The sequence below is a fragment of the Amia ocellicauda genome, chromosome 3 (genome assembly GCF_036373705.1).
Source record: "Amia ocellicauda isolate fAmiCal2 chromosome 3, fAmiCal2.hap1, whole genome shotgun sequence".
NCBI classification, from domain to species: domain Eukaryota; kingdom Metazoa; phylum Chordata; class Actinopteri; order Amiiformes; family Amiidae; genus Amia; species Amia ocellicauda.
In genome coordinates, this window is record NC_089852.1 from 40,262,685 (window position 1) to 40,282,405 (window position 19,721).

The 19,721-nt window shown below is 38.6% G+C and overlaps 1 protein-coding gene across 1 annotated transcript; it reads left to right on the plus strand.

Moving 5' to 3' along the window:
- The first annotated feature begins 447 nt into the window (after positions 1 to 447).
- On the plus strand, positions 448 to 9,108 carry LOC136746738 (F-box only protein 40). The gene is made up of 4 exons (XM_066699415.1): positions 448 to 523; positions 1,333 to 1,399; positions 1,845 to 3,737; positions 5,391 to 9,108. The coding sequence occupies exons 2-4, from the start codon at positions 1,397 to 1,399 to the stop codon at positions 5,613 to 5,615; spliced, it is 2,121 nt and encodes a 706-aa protein (XP_066555512.1). The 5' UTR covers positions 448 to 523; positions 1,333 to 1,396; the 3' UTR covers positions 5,616 to 9,108.
- The last annotated feature ends 10,613 nt before the right edge of the window (positions 9,109 to 19,721 follow it).

Sequence of the window (19,721 nt, forward strand, 5' to 3'; positions counted from 1 at the left end):
ACCACACCCCTAAATGCATTGAAGCAACTGCCATGTGATTGGCTGGTTAGATAATTGCATTAATGAGAAATTGAACAGGTGTTCCTAATAATCCTTTAGGTGAGTGTATATTCACACACATATCATTCAAATGTTGTTTTATTCACTTCACTAATCACGAATAAAAATAAAAATATACAGTTTTAAGTCTCATTCATCCTTATTTTCATTCAAGCAGTGGATTGGTAACCTGGAAACATAGTTTTTAAACATTGCATATGATTATTAAAAAATATAATAGCTGATCTGGCACATGATTTCACTGCACTTTCCAAAAACGTAGCACCTATGTTTACAATGTTAATAGTGATAAGCAGACTTGGATTTGGCTTTCAATGGCAGAGTCATGTTACCCCATCTGCATATGAGCCCCTTTCTATTTTTAACATGTACAGACACTCTAGATATTTGAAGTGCTTGTGAACTTTTGGTGGTAGACTTTAACAGAACATTGAAGAGGTGGATTTATACATATGCTACTGAGGTAAGAAATAATCCTGAACAGAAAACTGTACGCAATTTTGTTTTCTTCAAAAACATGGTATGGTGCGGTGCTGTTTGTGTAACAGAAGCTATGTTAAAGTTGGGGTGTTGTGTTGCTTGTTCTGACACAGTTTGAGTATCACTAAGGTCAATTGTTTTGTCATCAACTTCTAATAACTTTGCTTAAAATAGCATGTTCAAAGTAGGCATTTTCAATGGATGTTTTCTATTTGAATCTGAGGGGTATCACTAATCTCTGTATGAGTCAGACAATTGCGTAACACAAGAACACAAGACTTTTTAATCAAAATAGAAATGTAAAGGTCAAACAGCTTTAACTTGTTTTGAATGTAATGGGTTTATGATATTGAAAACATATATTTATTATTACTTGTATTACTGATAATTTCTATCTGTTCTTAGATTAACTGTAATTTTAAAAGATGTCCATTCTCAATATTATTCCATTAGGCACCAGATTACCTGTAATTCCTGTAATTGCTGAATGGTTTCTTATTCATAACATAACTGAATTAAGAGTGATTCTCCTTAAAAGATGTATGAATTTCATATATTGCGACACAGACACCTAGACCCCGTTTTCATACACACAACAATGATATATTTTGTCAGGTTAAAGAAACAAGATTAAGAGTGTACTGAAAGCAAGAAACATCTAAGGCACACACATATGCAAGAGTGGCTAGACTAACCCTTTTGTTCCTGTCATTTTGTACATTATTTGATATCATTCTGGAAATCTGCCATTATAATCATTGATGTCACCATGGTTACTACCTCTCTCTTCAGGAGCTGATTTGCTTTGTGATTGATCCCAAGTGTCTCTGTAGAGGGAATTCCACTTTGTGTAAAAATGGTGAGTAGATTGGTCTGAAAAACTAGGCAGGCTTTTTATTGGATTAAAAATATGAAATTGAACTTGGGACACATAGCCAATGCATTTAAAATAAATACATCTTACACTTCACTGTTATTGTGTACTGATTGCATTGTTTCATTGCAAGTTGTTTTAAACAGGGTCCACTTGGGATCATGCTTATTCATAACTGTTAATGATGTGATGTGTTATGATGACCCAGGCTTATAACTAGTGTAACATTATTTATAACCAGTGTCTGAAATTACAACGAACAAGTCCATATACCAGCCTTAATCAGGGTATATATGAAACCAGTGTGGTAGATAACTCTTTCAATTAAAAGTCAGGTTAAAAATCTTTCTTCATGACCTCCAGATACATTTTTTTTTTCAAATTAATTCTATAAACTAATATGTCTCCTTTCATTTACTCTTCTCTCCAGGGAAGAAACAGAAACTTTGCAGTAGGGAAGCACAAACACTGTGACAAGTGTTTCAGTCGCCGCTGTACAGCCCCGATAGAAATCTCAGTTTCTTGTCTGGTGATCAACTGCCGCTTGCTCTGTGGAGCTGTTTTCCACATGTGCAAAGAGGAGGAGCACCAGCTGCTGTGCCCCAACGAAAAGGTGCCGTGCCTTAACTCTGCATATGGCTGTCCCTTCTCCATGGCCCGCTGCAAGCTTGCCAAGCACCTGGAGATCTGCCCCGCCAGCATCGTGTGCTGCTCCATGGACTGGAATCGCTGGCCTATTACAGAAACAGACACTGCCTTATACAAGAATGTCATGAAAGACTCCCATTCTGCAGAACAGCTGGAGATATGTATGGCTCTAAGAGATCAAAAACTCCTCTTTAACTCTCTGAAAATGAAATCTATTTTCCCTGAGCTGGTAGAGCACGTTGAGGAACCTACGTCTTCGGACCTTGAGGGGGCAGTGGGAGGAGTGGCACTGGAAACCGGGGAAAGTGCTTTGTTCTCCAACAAGCTCTCAGATCAAAGCATGATTGATTCTGCAATGGAAGGCCTTACACAGGAGGAACGTGAAGCTCTAGCCAAGGATAAAGATGTCTGTGATTTGGGCAGCTACAACACCTGGGAAATGATGTTTAGTAAAGAGCTGAGCAGTTGTAAGCACACAGTTAAAGCTTTGGAGAAGAAGGATGGAACTACTGATGAAAAAGAAATGATGGCTTCAAGTAGCAGGCAGACAGACCAACAGGAAGACTTGAAGGTAAACCAAGAGCCTGAACATAACACAAGTGATGACCATGGGAAGACAGGCTTAGCTCCCTGGCAGGATGGAGTCCTTGATAGGCTGCGAAAAGAGTCCAATGTAACTGAATTCAATATGTATCTGGTGCATCACGGGAGAATGCTGATTCGCTTTGGACAGATACCTGCCTGCACCCCCAGAGAAAAAGACTTTGTCTACGGAAACCTGGAACCCATCGAAGTGAAGACACTGTGCACATTCAAAGTTCCCACCAGCTACAGTAAAAAACGATCTTGCGTTGATGACCGGTTTGGGGGTGTAATTAAGGAAACTAAGGCAGTAGACACATCTGATTTGGGGGTGTCTGATGATGACATACCACAATGTGATGAAATCCGTGCTACTTTACTGTGTTCTTTGGAAAACGAATTAAGGGGTCACAGTATTTCTGAAACTGTGGCAACAGATGGCCTTGTTGTAGACTTTGGCACCCAGACCTATGACTTCAAAACAGCCCCATTCAAGCAAGAGTCTACACTTGCAGACATAGTTGGAGACCCATCATTGACCCTGAATCTGCAGGTTCAAACTGAGTGTGTGACCCTGAGGCACAACAAATCCAGCTCGGCATTCACTTTCATGTGCAACCACATGTTCAGACGTGATGAGTTCCCTTCGCACTTCATGAACATCCACTCAGATATCCAGAGTTGTCTGAATGGCTGGTTTGAGCAGCGATGCCCTCTTGCCTACCTTGGATGCACCTACACCCAGAAGAAGTTCCAGCCATTCAGACAAAGGGCAACTGTCACTTACAACCAAGACCTCAGCACCTTCAGTCTCAGGCCAGAAGTTTCAGCTCTGCTCTTTGAGGGGGTGAAAGCCAACCCTGCCACCAAGAAACGTGCAAGGAACCTGGATTCTCTGAGCCGTTTGCCCTTTGAGATCCTCCAGCACATTGCTGGGTTTCTGGACAGCTACACCCTCTCCCAGTTCTCCCAGGTCTCCCAGTTAATGAGGGAGGTGTGCAGTACTCTGCTGCAGGAGAGGGGAATGGTCTCCCTGAAATGGGAAAAGAAAAAATACTCCCATGGGGGCTTCTCCTGGAGAGCCAGAAAGAAGGCAAGTCAAACACACACCACCAACTGAACTGCACACTCGCTCATTTAAAACATTGTCAGGGACCGTATGTTGTTGAATAGATCATTCAACTTCAGATGTAAAACCATTAGCTGACATTAAAGGAGCTGTCTAATTATGCAAGAAATACTATATTTCCATTGCCTGTTATTTAAATTTTTTTATCTCTATATAGATTAGCATGACAAACTGCGGTATAAAAAAAAATGATACAGGTTTAATTATATATATATATATATATATATATATATATATATATATATATATATATATATATATATATACACACACATACACACACACATAGGGAGAGAGAGGATATTAATTATGAATAAAACATTTTACTTAGAAGCAGTTTAAAAAAATGCTCCATTACAATGCTGAGTACAAAAGTGTTTCAGTAATAACATAAGCTTACCAAGAGCTCTTTGGGATTTGCAGTTTGTTTAATGGCTTTTATATATCCCTTTATATTTGTAGCTGGGCTCCTGGTGCATGCATTTGCTGTAGTTTAATATTCAGCAAGCACTGTGACCGCATGGCCCACCAGAGCGCTGTACCCGACATTGATGTCACACGGCTATGTGGATCAGTGGACGGAGTCATTGTGGGTGCATCGTACCTACTCAAGCATAACTCAATGTCAGCTTGTTCAATGCCTTAAAAGTCTAGTCAGTGGCAGACTGCCACTTACAAATAAACAGCTGCTGAAACTGAAGCTCCGGAGGAGGAATGTAACGGGGCCCTGCATAGCCACTGAACCACAGTGCTACCTCTACGTGATCCTGAAGTAGAGTTTGTAATGACAGTGTATACCAGGGTAGACATTTCATAAAGTGTGACTCAGCAATCATAAGAACATTTTTAATGTTGTGATGATTTTATACCATAATATGACATAGTATAAACATTTCCTTGCAAAAGTATTCAAACCCTTCCTATGGTGTACCATTCTGTGAAATTACAAAATGATGCATACACATATTTTAAATCTAATATTTTTTCAAAACTTGAATACACAAACTGAAGACTTTTAAGGCTAAGATAAGTGGGCTTTATGTGAGTAGGTTGTGTATATAACACATATTAATTCCTACTTCAAAAATGTAATGACTGCAAGCATTAAAGCAACAATATGTGAAAACTGTAGACTACCATAAACAATGTTGCCATTTTGCTTCTAGTTCAAAATTACAGTCTGAAAATAGAGATCTCTGTTAGTTGTGTGTGACACTCCTCCCTGAAACTGGATAAAACAGTGGTTCTCAAACCTGTCCTGGTGTACCACCTACCCTGCTGGTTTCTGTTCTAACAGAACTCTCAATTAATTGAACGTATAATTTCCTAAATCAGAGCCTTTTAATTATTTTTAACAGTAGGGGTTTTAAGTTAAGTATAAAATTGTATGAAGAAATGATTATCTTATTAAGAAACCAACTTTTTGTATCCATTACACAATTTTAAGAGTCAAATGTAATCACATCACAAATTTTCAGATTTTTTTGTTTAATTAATTGTTCAGGTGTTAATTGTGTAGTATTTCCTATATAAAACCCACCAACCTGATTATCTTATACTTGAGGTGACCCTTCATGCTGTTTTCTGTTCTCACTGCTTGTTGTCTCTTTCTCACAGGTGTGGCAGTTCAGCACGCTCTTCTCCACCGTAGACAGATGGTGCTTTGATGATGTCCCCTCCATGTCAGAGCACCTGAAGGTCTGTCCTTTCTACCAGACAGAAGTGAGGAGTGAGCCGGTGGGGCTGACCAGCATGTGTGAAGCTGATGCACAAAGATCTGAGAGACAGCAGAGGCCGAGCCTGGTGTCACAGATCTTAAAAACAAGAAAACATTTGCCATGAGAAGAAGAAGAACTAAATGTAATTTTTTGGACTTGGAGTGGTATTTACATTTTCAACAAAATGAGAAAACCTAAAGGATGCAAGAAAATAAAAGACGTATCTAAATAGAACATACAAGCGTTGAACTCTGTCCAGTGGAATTTGATATTCAGTGTATACATTTCAAAATCTAAGCACAATATATTTTTATTTATTAAAGAAGGGCCCTTTCCATAAAAAATATATAAATAGTTGAGAGCATAGTCGTGGGAAGGGGGTGTTGAGGGTGTTGCATAACCCCCTGCTGGTATGGCAAGCCATTGTGACAATCCATAATCCATAATTGATGATATCAATAATAAAATTTCTGATATCAAGAATGATCTGGTATTTTTGATATCTGGCTCTTTACCCTCTGCATTTAAACAAGCTGCTGTTATCCCACTCCTCAAGAAGCCTACCCTTGACCCCACCTCTCCTCAGAACTACCGCCCTGTCTCCCTACTCCCCTTCCTCTCAAAGACCCTCCAGCGTGCTGTCCACCATCAGCTCTCTGCATTTCTTTCCCATCACTCACTCCTGGATCCTCTGCAATCCAGCTTCCGTACAGCTCACTCCACTGAGATGGCTCTCCTGGCGGTCACTGACTCCCTCAGTCCTCTTCCTCTTTGATCTCTCCGCAGCATTTGACACTGTCGATCACTCCATCCTCCTCTCCTGCCTCGCTGACCTTGAAATCTCTGGGACTGCTCTCACCTGGTTCTCCTCCTACCTCAGCGACCGGACCTACCAAGTGACATGGCGAGGTTCCTCATCCACCCCCCAACCTCTCCTCACAGGCGTACCCCAAGGCTCTGTCCTGGGCCCACTCTTGGTCTCTCTCTACACTCACTCCCTGGACCCCCTCATCGCATCCCATGGTTTCTCCTACCACTTCTACGCTGATGATTCCCAGATCTTCCTGTCTTTTCTCTCATCCGACCCTCTCATCCTCTCTCGCATATCTTCCTGCTTGTCTGCTATCTCCGCCTGGATGCACTGGCACAACCTCAAGCTCAACCTCTCCAAATCGGATCTCCTCTTTTTTTCCCCCACTTCCTCACATTCTGCTGATCTCTCCATCCCCTTGGAATCCACGACACTCTCTCCTTCTTCTTCCTCTAAAAATCTAGGAGTCACCCTCGATCCTGCGCTCTCCTACACCCAGCACATCACCATGCTGACACGCGCCTGCAGTTTCTTCCTGAGCAACATACGCCAAATCCAAGCCTTCCTCACCAACTACTCGACTCAGCTGCTCGTCCAGTCACTGGTCCTCTCCCACCTGCACTACTGCAACTCCCTCCTGGCCGGCCTGCCTGCATCTACTACCCGCCGCTTCAGCTCATCCAGAATTCTGCAGCTCATCTGGTGTCTCTCTGCCCCGATTCACACATGCTACTCCACTGCACCAAGCTACCTACAGACCCTCGTCTCCCCATACATCCCCTGCAGACCGCTGCGATCTTCCGGTGCCAGAAGACTAACTCTGCCTCCTCTCCACTCTCCCTCCTCCAGAGCTGCTCCTTCTCATCCCTGGCTTCTAAGTGGTGGAACGACCTTCCTACTGAAGTCAAAACAGCAGAGTCCTTGACCTCCTTTTGGCGCTTACTCAAGACGCATCTTTTCAGACAGTACTTGTATTTTTTAGTTCTTTACTGTCCTGTAGGATAGCACTTTACAACGTTTTAACATGCTTCTTGCGTTACTTGTACTCGTATTATTTTGATATCCCCTTTGCTCCCTTTCCCATAGCCCTTGACTGTGACCTAACATCTTGACCGCACTTAGCTTTTACTATCCAGGATATAAGACCTAATTTATTGTATTCACTTGTGTAAATTCGAATTCGTAAAATGAATTATGCTTTCAATTGCTTTGTATTATGTAAATCTGAATTTGTAATGTTTGATGCCTTGTACTGAACTGTATTTTTGCACTTTGTATTGCGATTATGTTTTGTAAGTCGTCCTGGATAAGGGTGTCTGCTAAAAAATAAATAAATAAATAAATAAATAATAATAATAATAATAATATCAGAAATTGTATTTTTGATATTGGCAATTAATTCTTGATATCAGCAATTGTATTCTTGATATCAAAAATGCATACTAATTAACATCTGGTTGAGGATCGCGATATATATATGATTTTTATAAATACTGTAGTACAGCACTAAACCTGAGACTGGCATGATTGGTTGAAACGACAGTGAAAAGGGCGGGCAGAATAATAGTGTATCGTGATTTGGGAAGATACAGTTTCGCAACAGCCAATCTGCATCGCGGTTGCAAGAGTAAAGCTATCGCCTGCAAAGAGTTGGCTGCAAAATGGAAAATAGGCAGAAGCAAAAATCTCTAAAAGTTCTACTAAAAACACGAAAAACACTACTAATTGTGAGGAGAGCATCAACACCATTGATAACAATAAAAATGACATTGCAGAAGCAAGTGCAGAGAGCAGTACTCGTATAGTTGTAGGTAGACAATTTGTTTTCCCAATGCTGTCACACTGCACAATGATTTAATGTGCTGCTGATTTTAGACTTTGCTGTGTGTGAAGTTGGTAAGATAGACAGGGTCAAATGTAGCCATCGTTAATATACATCTTTATTGTTCTGTTTGCAAGCAAGCTGTTCAGTTACATGTTTGTGTTGGTACATGGCAAGTTCGGACTGGTTGAGTGCGTAAAGGGAGTTGTGGGTTAGCATAGTGGCAGCGAAACATGCCTTGTGTGTGTGCTGCGGTGTGCGTGTGGGTTTTGTTTATTGCATGTTGGGCGTTGGGTCGGCTCACTAACTACCTCCTCTCGCACTAGCACACACCTTTGTGTAGTAGCAGAAGTACTACTAAGCTAATCTGTTTTTTCTCATCGATATGTGCCCATGATTCGTGTGTGGTTGGTCTATGTGTATATGACTGTCTATTCCTAAGCTACTCCCTGTAGAATACACACCTAAACAAATTGATATAAATACTAATAATTAAAAATAGCAATGATGTCATGAGTTGACTTTTGGTGGGCAGCACCACCTGCTCAACGCATCAACCCCGTGGTTGAGAGCTTGCTGCAAACATAAATTTAGGGCCTAATGTATTACAGCATGCAAGGTATTTAAAAGTGTACATATCACACTAAGAAATGGACTGAACGAATACTTAACCTACCTAACCTACCCTTAAACCTAATTGCAATTATTAATTTACAGATGGTATAAATTGGACTGAAGAGAGTGTATCCAGCAAACGCAAGTTGATTATTTGAGATTGGGGGAATTAGTGAAGGGTTTGATTTAATCCAGGGTATTAGTTTGTGTAAGAATACTGTAAAATGGTGAGCAGGTATTTTCATTTCATGGTTGTTTAAGTGAAGTGACTTTATCCACAGAGAGCCTGTTTTGTATGTAATGTGTTTAGCATTATCTGTAACAGAAATGAATGCAGTGATGAAATAAAGACCTGGGGATGCATTACTATTCATTCTCCACACCTTTACATGATTTTAAACAATACATACAAACTGTAGTTTAGATGTATTTCACATGTACTGTAAATATGTATGCTTTTCTCTTGTGTGAAAAATATTGTCTTGTACTTGTCTTGAGCTCAGAGCTCATGCAAGCTAAGACGATTATCCTGCAGATAGTCAGGAACAATGGCTGGAAGTGTTGCCATGAGAACCTGCTGTGATGGTTCTGGAAGTCAAATTCAAAACTGAACTGCAGCCACCTCTCAAAGACACAAAACAGGCACATTTGATTATTTGTATTCAAGGTACTGTTAAAAGTACAATGGTTGCAGTGTTTTATCAGGTTTTGATCCTACCTGCTACCGAAGATGTAAAGTTAGTACAAAAGGCTGTAGTTTTGCATTAAATTATGCTTTTTAAATGCCGTTGACTTAGGAAGAATATTGTAATTTGGTTCCACTAGATGGCAGTACACTCAAATCTCACTTGTGTAAAGCCCATTCTTTACGTATGGGGAAGAATATCCTGAACATACCACAAATATCCACAGGAGGGAGAAACATATACAGTGACTGTATATTAACTGTATAACTAAGATTTTAAATTGCATTAACTTGATCTTATTTTAAGATCATGCTGACAGCATCTATTTTAAATGAAAGTAAATGGGGGACACAAATGGAAATTGGGCTTCAAGGCATTCAAAACGGAAAACAGGAGACACTTCTTTACACAGAAAGTAGTCACAATCTGAACAAACTCCCCAGCAATGTGGTAGAAGCTGAAAATTTGGGAACATTTAAAATCAGACTGGATAGGATCCTTGGAACACTCAGTTATTAATGGACACCAAACGAGCACGATGGGGCGAATGGCCTCCTCTTGTTTGTAAACTGTCTGATGTTCTTATGTTCTAAAGCAGATAAGGTGATTTTTGTCTAAATTAGTAAACACCAAATTTAAATAAAAGGAGTCAGCTTTGTAAAACAGCTTTTAATAGTATTTTTGCACTTTGTTTTTCATTTATGTTGTAATAATAATAATAATAATAATAATAATAATAATAATAATAATAATAATAATAATAACTAGTAATACATAGAAGGACAGAGGATTGTCCCAAAATACAATAGATATATCAAAGTACCTTCTCCTACCCTTAGGGCAGTAAATATAGGGATTCATTGATTTGATTTTCTTGCCCATGTGTGCAATAAGGACAGTTGGAAATGCAAAGCCAGCTCCATTTTGCCTGCTAAGCATAGCATGGCAGGAGATAATATGACAATCTTCAGGGAAATTAGCACAGAAAAGACAGTCTCTGGGTGCCTTGCCCCATCTGCTCTGGCAATAACACTGCTTTTAGGCCTAATCACGCTGAACTCCAATATTACAGGCTTAATTTCAGGAGAATTTAAATACGTTTCAGTCGGTTCGAAAACATAGACTGATTAAAGTTGTTCAGCTGGTGAGAAAAACAATGAATACTGCATTTAATTCATTCGAGTTTTGTTTGAGCATATGCATGAAACATTCTTCGTTGTGCTTGCAGGGCTATTTATATCTGGTTATTTTCAGGCTTAAACAAAACAAGAGAATGATTAGGGAAAGCTGTCTACATAGTTCACAGAACCAATTTGTGTTATTATAATCTGAGCTGTTATAATTTTTTCAGGGTAAAACGAGAAACTGAAAAACCTGTTTAAACAAAATGTATCCATTTATCTTATGTTTTTGCAAACAACCTAAACAAAATGTAGTTCGAAATCAAATAAAACTAGGATGGAGCTTCCTGCAGGTGTAAATATATCAAGCCTTAGTGGTGGTTCATGGCCACATTGAGTCTGCAAAATGACAAATGTAAATAAAGTTTATAGTCATATAGTATTTTTGGATGTGGAGGTCTGCCTTTGAAGTGGTACGACGCAGGCCTGTTTGTGTGCGAGTCGGTTACCCGAGAGAGTTGCAGCTGACACACTTGGTGTTCCCACTCGGGTTGCGTGGTTTGCTGTGTTCCATTTAACATGCCCCTTTACAAACCTTTCACATTTCTTTTGTTAAAATATTCTCACTTTTGGCCCCCCACTAGACTGGTGCAGTCTGCCTCGAGGTACTCCTTTCATTTCTCAGTCCCCCGGTTTAACTCAAAACATTTTATATAATTTTACTTAAAAGCTTTGCAGCCCATATGCTTTTAACAGACTTGTGATATCCCTGGAGAGTGACAACACTGTGCACTCTCTTGTTCTGCCGAGGAAACAGATAGCAGTGATGTCTGGCTGTACACACTGGTTCAATCTGATCCTCCTAGGCATAAATACAGCAGAAAATGTCGAAGGAACTTTGCTTATGATCAAAGGCTGCCAGGCCTTCTCGAAGTGTGTTCGTTTATTAGAAAACTAAAACTTTTCCTGAATATTTCTTAAGGCCTTTTGGGTTAACCTATCAGACTTGGATGCTCTTTATTACCTAGGATTAAATAAATAAAGTTTACTGCTAAAATGAGAAACTGTGAATATCACAGCTCCGAATATTGCACTTCACTTCTTGCTGTATTAAATAAAAAATATCTCTATGTGCGAACAAGGAGACAACACAATTCTCCTTGCAATGCATCCGTCCCATTGCGGTTTTAACATCTCCTTTAATTGCTCTCAGATTCAATGGATTTGTTTTTCTACCTCTTTGTTATTCCAAGCATATATATTTCCATGTATCTTTGTGTTGTTTCTGAGCAAAAAACTGAAACTGAAACTGAAAACTTTCTCTTGAAGCAAGTGGGCAGATTTCAATTCAACAATGTATAAATATATATACAATATATTAAGAAACAGCAGAAAGCTATTTACTGTTTTACTGTTTCTTTTCCTTCATAATTTGATACTCATTTCTGTCAGTCTATTTATATAACCAGAGTCAACACCCACGTTTTAGCAATTGTGACTGATCCTAACTTTCAAGCCAAAAGACTGTTTATTTCCTGTTTTTTAAAAACATGCAGAAGTGCTTGAGGGGAAATTCATTGTGATTCTTTAAAAAAAAAAAAAACATATATGTCTACCTTTCCAACATGGGGCACACATTTTTTATACTTACTATAAAGATGGGAAATCTATGAAACTCTGCCTAGAGATGCACTAATATATTCATGTTTTGTGTGGGCTCATCTGTTTGTTAGCCCAGACCTGATTATACTACACTACTAAGTTGCAATTTATTGGATTAAAACACCAGAGGGAGAGAGGGGGGAGAACAGTGGTGACCACATTTAATACATGTGGCAAAACTCAAACAATGTGGTCATATAATGCAAAACACAAACATGATGTCATAAAATGCACATATAGCTCTACCATGTGAATGCAGATACAGATATACTACAATTGAATCACAATGTGTGAGGGACAAAGCTCACCTATTTCAACCACCTTTGTGTTTGTAACAGAATTACATCATGAAGTATTTAGTATTAAATAGTTAGTAATATATTTAGTTTATATATAATTTATTTTTTTAACAATTGTTGATGTTAAATTGCAGTTTACCCTCAAAGCCAGGTGCTATGCCTAAATGTTCCACTGGTTTAGCAGAGAACTATAGGTCCTGCAACTGAGAGCGTGTAGCTTGTAAGCTTTTGTACAACACCTCTTGTGGACACAGGCGTGTTGTTTAGAGAGGAGATGAGAGCACACACTGTCAGTATATCCAAGGACACCAAGCAATCAGGATGATGGCTGCTCTGCCTTACGCATTGAAATATCTGTGATTCATCACAGTGTAGGGTGAAGGTGCAAATTGATAAATAGTGAAACGAATGGAACCTAATTAGTTGTAACATTTTCAAATGCACATTTAATTTCTCATTTATCAATTCAGCCTACCTCCCCATGCGTGCCTGTCCATCATGCAGTGTTTACATCATTTCCTGCTCTGTAATTTCAGTTGATATTTACAAAGCTCAAATATGTACACATACATATTTATGTATATACACATATTGTGCACACAGTGCTTTAAAAGTGATCGGCTCACTCGGAAACCTTCCTGAAATGCTAACAAGGAGACAAATTCATACTTAAACCGTTGGCTTCGGCAAACATTTAACCTCAGTTTGTAAAATAGAACAAAGGACAAGAAAGAAAGAAAATGGGGTGATCTGCTGCTCTCAACAGTAGCCTGACCTTATCCCTGTTGAAATAATCTGCTATGACATTTTGATTATAAACTTTTACAGTAAAATGCCAGCAAAACACATCCTACAGTTAATACATTTTCATATAGATGCAGTATTTTATTTTGACTTTTAATTTCTGTGCATCGTCAGTAAGATTTTCTTCCCCTTCTTTTGACTTCTAGTGAGTTAATGGGAAACACTATGCCTGTAATTCTGACTTGCCGTCCTTACACACAAAAGGACAAGTGGCATGTCAGCAATTCTCCCTGTGTCTCCTTCACACTGTAGGAGTAACAATACTGCCGTGCCAAACAGTCTGAAGGACAGGTATGCGGTTATAATGACTTTTAAATAGCCTTTACTTTTTCGCATATTGCCATTCTGTGTTCTCCTCCCCAATTGGCTACAGTGTAAAATTATGCCTATATAAGTTTGCTCCATAGATTGTCTAGTCATATTGTCGTTTGGCTTTATCTTATGCTATTTTTGCATATCTGCTAAAAATGTGGAATGAAATAATACAAGATTGTTCATGAGCAGACACAGACATGTTTTACTCGATGTGATGTTCTTTCTTACCCTAGTTGTTGCTGAAATGCAGAGGACACCGAACTGTCAACTGTCATGCTGACCTTTCATAGTTGCATAATGTCTTAGATCACAGCCTGTGGCTTGTCAGCTTTTTATATTCACAATTATGTTTTGTTGCATTGTAATTAAAAAATAAAGGCAACCCTATTGGAACAGGTAGTAGTACATAAAAAAAACCTTTACCAAAACAAGTGAAAGGCTGTTCTCACTGAAAGTGGTTCTCTGGGTTTTGTTTTCAGCTCTAATCTAACAGATTTCATCATCACTGAAGATTATGGTTATTAAAAATAACAATTCAAGTAAATGTATTCATTGTGTTGTCAGTATCGCCTGTTGGTAATATGTTGGTTTTCTAAGAGTGGTACAACTGGATTTCCAGTTATAATGTAACATATATTAATGTTGCAGAAGGCAGTCTTGTAATTCTGGGGGATACAGTGCAGGCCCCATTATATATAAATAATCAAATGTAAAAGACACCATCATATAATCTGATACATTGCTTTTGTGGGAAATGGTAGGCTGTCTGATAAGATGTATTTTTACTGAGGACAAACAGATACAATTCTGGGCATGTACTGAGCCAATAGACTGTGGTTTCCGTCTCCATAGGGTTTGATTGTGAGCAACAGGAATAAGATCACAAAAGATAACTGCAGACTGATTCTGGTTTTGAACCTTTGTGACAGTGGACTCGATTAAGTATGGACAGGTTGTGATATCTTCTCTTGTTATTGATTTAATTCAGAGAAAAAGGAGACCGTTCCCTGAAAGTAAGGCTAACATGGCATGTTTTCAAAAACACACACAGTAAATAAATAAATAAATAAATAAATAAATAAATAAATAAATAAAGAGATCTGCCACTGTTGACAAATTATCCTTATTTCAGAGGGATGAAGGAAGAAAAGAGCAGATAGCGGAAAGCTGACATGGTAGAAATTAAACAAAGTAGCCTAAATGGTGCCTTGACTTGGTGGAAAGTCTGAATTGACGTTAATGCCCCCTCATCAACACAAATAAAAGGAAAAAGGAAATATTCCCTGGAAGCAAGATGCTGCATCCGGGCGGTTCATTAGGTTTCTTACCAATTCATTTTGTGGAAAATTATTTTTTATATGCTTTTTTGGCACAGTTTTTCAAGGATTCTGGGTGACTGTGACATCAATAGGATAAAAACACACTGACTTTAAAAATGTGATTTTCAATATTTGTTTAATATTTATGTATGACATTCTCTGGATACTTATAAAAGCCTTCGTTATTGGCATCTCACATCAGACACTATTCCCTTCCTTCCCTTTATTAACCCAAAGATACAAATGAATGCCAATTAGATTAACTATTTTTTCCAGACTTCCTGTTGCTTTATATATTCAGAATAGATTGCAAATCTCCAACACGCTGTTAGGAATGGCAGATGGGGTATAGTTTGGCAGTGCACATGCAAGGCAACTGAGTTTCTGACACAGCAGAGATGAAGCACCTTGTGGTTATAGATACTCAACTCATCAACTAAGATAATTTGATGCTTACATCTTTGTAAAAGCCTCTGTCTACTTATATGTATATATTGCCAAGTCTGTTTTGCTGATCATTCTTGGCTTGTGCTGTGCCCATTTTTATTTCACTTCCAAGAGTTTGAGTTATCCTTGTTGTCTCTAACTGGATGGAATGACATTTTGCAACATGAAAGTAATACCAGTTGGTGGTTTTGCATTCTTGTTCTTCCTTCCCAGGAGCCAACATATTTTCACAAGAGTAATGTAAACTAAATGAATTAACACATCGTATCTCGCCTGGTAGTCAATTTGTACCCACCAGATTAATACATATCCTAGCCTAAACTGGGGAGCAGATGGGGTTAGGAGGCCTGCGCGCATTGCCTGCACCGAGTGTCCAGACGGTAGTGTGAAGTCTCCAGCATCTTCTGCAGTCTGTTATCTGTCTCCAACCCCATGAATATGTCATCAACAAGAGACCCTGTAGATGTTACTGCTTTTGAAATGTGGCTTCTGGCTTGCCCCAATTTCCCTGTATAATGCCTGTGAATTGATGTGCGTTGGCAGTGTCATTGCTTACTTAATCATCGGCTATAAGCCTGAGGATTGGGCACAGGTGGCCCATCAGACCAAAGTGTTGGCATTGGGTGCATGGCTATTTAGTGTCGGGGGGGACACACAGTGTGGCTCCGCTGTTGTATTCTAGATCACTTTCTAATGTTACTCTTTGGCTAAATCTGTACCTTTTCACTCATAGTGCATAAGAATATCAATAGTGTTTGAGAGGGTTATCTAAAATATTAGTTATATTGCAAATCGATTTTGTATTTGGTATTCTTGTATTATTATACACACAATTGTATTCACACCCTTCATTTGATACAACAATGTTATTTTGTGATTCATTCAGTGTAATAAATATTATTCATACTTATTTATTCATAATCTCTTTTGTTTAGATTCAGTCTAAAGAAACCTCTAGCTGTTATGATTGATTTAAGACATGGAAGGTGTAAACATTTGACTGTCAATCCTTGTATTTCTTTACAGTTTTCACTGATAATTATAGTTTAATGAGCAATATGTATTATATAGAAATAATGATCAATGTTTTCGAAATGCAACGAGTGTAAAACTGATAATATAAACAAGAAATAGGTTCATCAATATGATTTCAAATCTGTATCCACTTTTAACTTGCATTTCTCTGCTGCTCAGGTAATTTGTGTATATCTGCCTGCATGCCATGACAATTCTAAAGTATTTCTGCGTGTTCGTCCTCTTCCCTCGTCTGAGAGTCTGAGAGCATGCTGCATTAAATATTCTCTAAAATGGATAGTCTCATTGGACCTCACTTTATTTTGTAGTAAATGTTCTTATCTTTGAGCAGTCAAAAGTGATCAAAAGTGCTTTCCTTGTTTTTCCATTACCCCTTGAAAGGGTTATTGAAAGGCTAAAAATGCTATGCCTTCATATTAGATAGCCGAGACAAAAACATCACCTAATGCACTGGTCACAAAGTTCACATGATTTGAAGGCCAAACAAATATGTTTTTGTTTGTTTGCTTTTTTTGTAGATGTAAACAACTATAATGCAATCATAGAAAACCGTGAATCTGGTTCCAACAGCATAACTCCCTTAAAACTGGGAGTTTGTAATCCCTTTTAGAAAAATGTTTTCCCTTGAGGTTATATCAATCAATCTTTCCTTCCTTCTAACTATACTTTTTAATGCAGTGTCTTTGGTGACATAAAGCACAATTCAATTGGGGTTAAGGAGATATAATCTCAAACATAAGAAAAGGTTAATGGCTATATAGGGTTCAATTCCTATATATTGCAGCAGCCGAGTCAGGGGTCTTCTAGAGAGGAGTTTATCACACAACTCCTCTGCATGTCACGTGCATCCTTGTGGCTTCACAAAGACAATAATTTAAAGTAGGGAGTACATTGTGAGTCTCTGCACAATTTGAAAACTGCTGTACTACAGGGTTGTTGTCAGCTTTTTGATGTGAAAGATTAGTTGCAGCTATAAGCAGATTTAAAATAAAACTTGTTAACGACCTTTTTCAATTATGATAGTGTGTCCTTTAAAAAATAAAATCCAATATTATGATACCAAAAAATTAAAATCTATAACATTTAAGGTTTCAGTTGAAATGTGTACATGCCATACTGAGTTGCTGAACTGACTGCTGTACATCATAGCACTGAGCACAACAGAGACACCTGCGCTGCGTTTACCTCGCCCCTGTGAGACTCAATTTATTTGGCAGATTCTTCCAGCGTCACCATCTGAATTGGTCCCGTGTTCAAGCTGTGCTAGGAAATGGACACATTACTTTTTCACACAGTATTTTTCCAGGTAGTTTAGCTCAGCTTTCCAAGACCGGTATGTTCAGTCAGTGGTGCTGCAGACACGTGGCTGTGTTATTGTAGTACAGCGAGGGGAAAAATTATTTGCAGTGAGTTGCTGTGAAACAGGTCAGTTGAAAATGATTCTCATTCTGCCACAGCATCAATCAAGGAAATGGTGTCATGGCTAGCAACACTGCCTTTGGAATAGAAACTTGCAAATCAGAGTTCGTTCTCTACATCAAAAATTCATTTAAATTCTAACCTCCGTCGTATCCAAATACAGATGTTTGGCCAAAGGGTAAATTATATTGAATTATGCCTAGGTTCCAGTAGGCTTTGAGTGCACTGTGAATGCAAGTGAAAGATTTCCATTTAAAAAAAATGAATTTATGTAACTGAATTACTTTTGAACAAATGTATCTGTTTTGGTTCACATTTCTCATTAATTTCTGTACTACCATGAGTGATTACTCCAGTCGAGAAGGATGGTCAAAAAGGCTCTTCACAGATAGTCGGGGTAAACTCAATATTAGGCTATATGGTATACACAAGGCATTCTGCAGAACGTGTTTGGAGAACCAAACTGTCAATCCTTGTACTCGTATGGTAGAGCTGTATGAATCAATTATTCTGTTATTCAGATTTGGTTTACTCAGAGCTGTAAATGTGATGCATATGTGCAGAGTTTATGCATTGAGTTTTGTGTTAATCCAGTTATGTAATCAAAAGTATATTTACTCTTTTAATTCAACTGTATTTGATTAGGGCCAATAAATAAAACCTCCAAGCATAGTTCATTGGTTAATTAACATCCTCTCTTGAGGTTTTCATTCCTCCCCACAAAGTGCTTATCAGTCAGTAATCAATATAACTTCTTATAGATGTTTTTCAAGTGTTAATCCATTCTCAGTAAAGAAAACAAAAAAACATCTTGTTTTCAAGGTTCAGGTGAGCACCAGTAAAGTCATGTAAACCAGACCAGGTTGTTGAGGTGGAAACATCTCTCTAACCGCATGAGAAAGAACCAGGCCATGTGTCCGCAGCGCCTCCACATGTGCTTGGAGAAGCATTGATTGTGTTTCTTATCCAGCTCCTGCAGCTTTCGTTATTGACAGAATGCAATCGTGACTGAAACTTTGTGTTTCAAAAGCAATTACTTAGCTTCCTACAGGGAAATTGTGTGTTGTTTCTTGCCCACATACACTCGGGGCAGTACAGGACTACAACTAAGAGACAGGACTGAGTGTGCTAGCAAATCACTGGCAGCAGCAAAGAGCCGCACTTGGCGTTCACTTCACAGTTTTATAATACATCTCATTAATCACATTCTTACCACGCTGAGCACAAGGGTACTCTGAAAAGTAACCAGCCTGCAAAAAAAAAAACAATACTTGGACATGGTATGTTGGTTTAGTAGTTACGTTGAAGTTTATCAATGGGCCTCTTTTTTCCTTTATTTCGTGTGCAAAAGGAAATTATTTATTTCGGTCATTTTAAGCAGTAGTTTTAAATTGTTACACTTGTGTTATCTTGTTGCACTTTCTTGAACCTCACCTGCTTCCCCCTCTTTTGAAATAGCCCATCGGTGTGACAGAGACTAGACTCCCAGTGCTCAGCATATGTCTAGTTGAGATTAGGTATTCATCTGTGCTGCGTCGCTGTTTAGAGCTGTCGTGAGCTAATTAAATGGTGCTGATTGGAGTCATTTCACACTTCAGGGAAGGAATAACTGTTGGAAGTTTTGCTGATTGCCCTTATACACATGCGCTCGGTGGGATCGACAGCTCAATATTTCCCATTGGAATTAAATGTACAAAGAGATCACCCAATGTGTGATATGTTATTTGTTGTTTGAAATTATATTATGAATACATCTGTTTTATATAATGATAGATAAAAAAATCAGAAAGGTATATTTTAGTAGTGTTGAGTGACAGGAGCTTTCTTCAGACAAGGCTGTAGCACTAATGGTTTTCCGTGTGCTTACTTTGATGG

What these genes read in the sequence shown, in the direction of transcription:
- LOC136746738 (XM_066699415.1), top strand. An exon ending in CCTGGAGAGCCAGAAAGAAG is followed by an intron (nt 3,738 to 5,390) that starts GCAAGTCAAACA and finishes TCTTTCTCACAG; the next exon opens with GTGTGGCAGTTCAGCACGCT.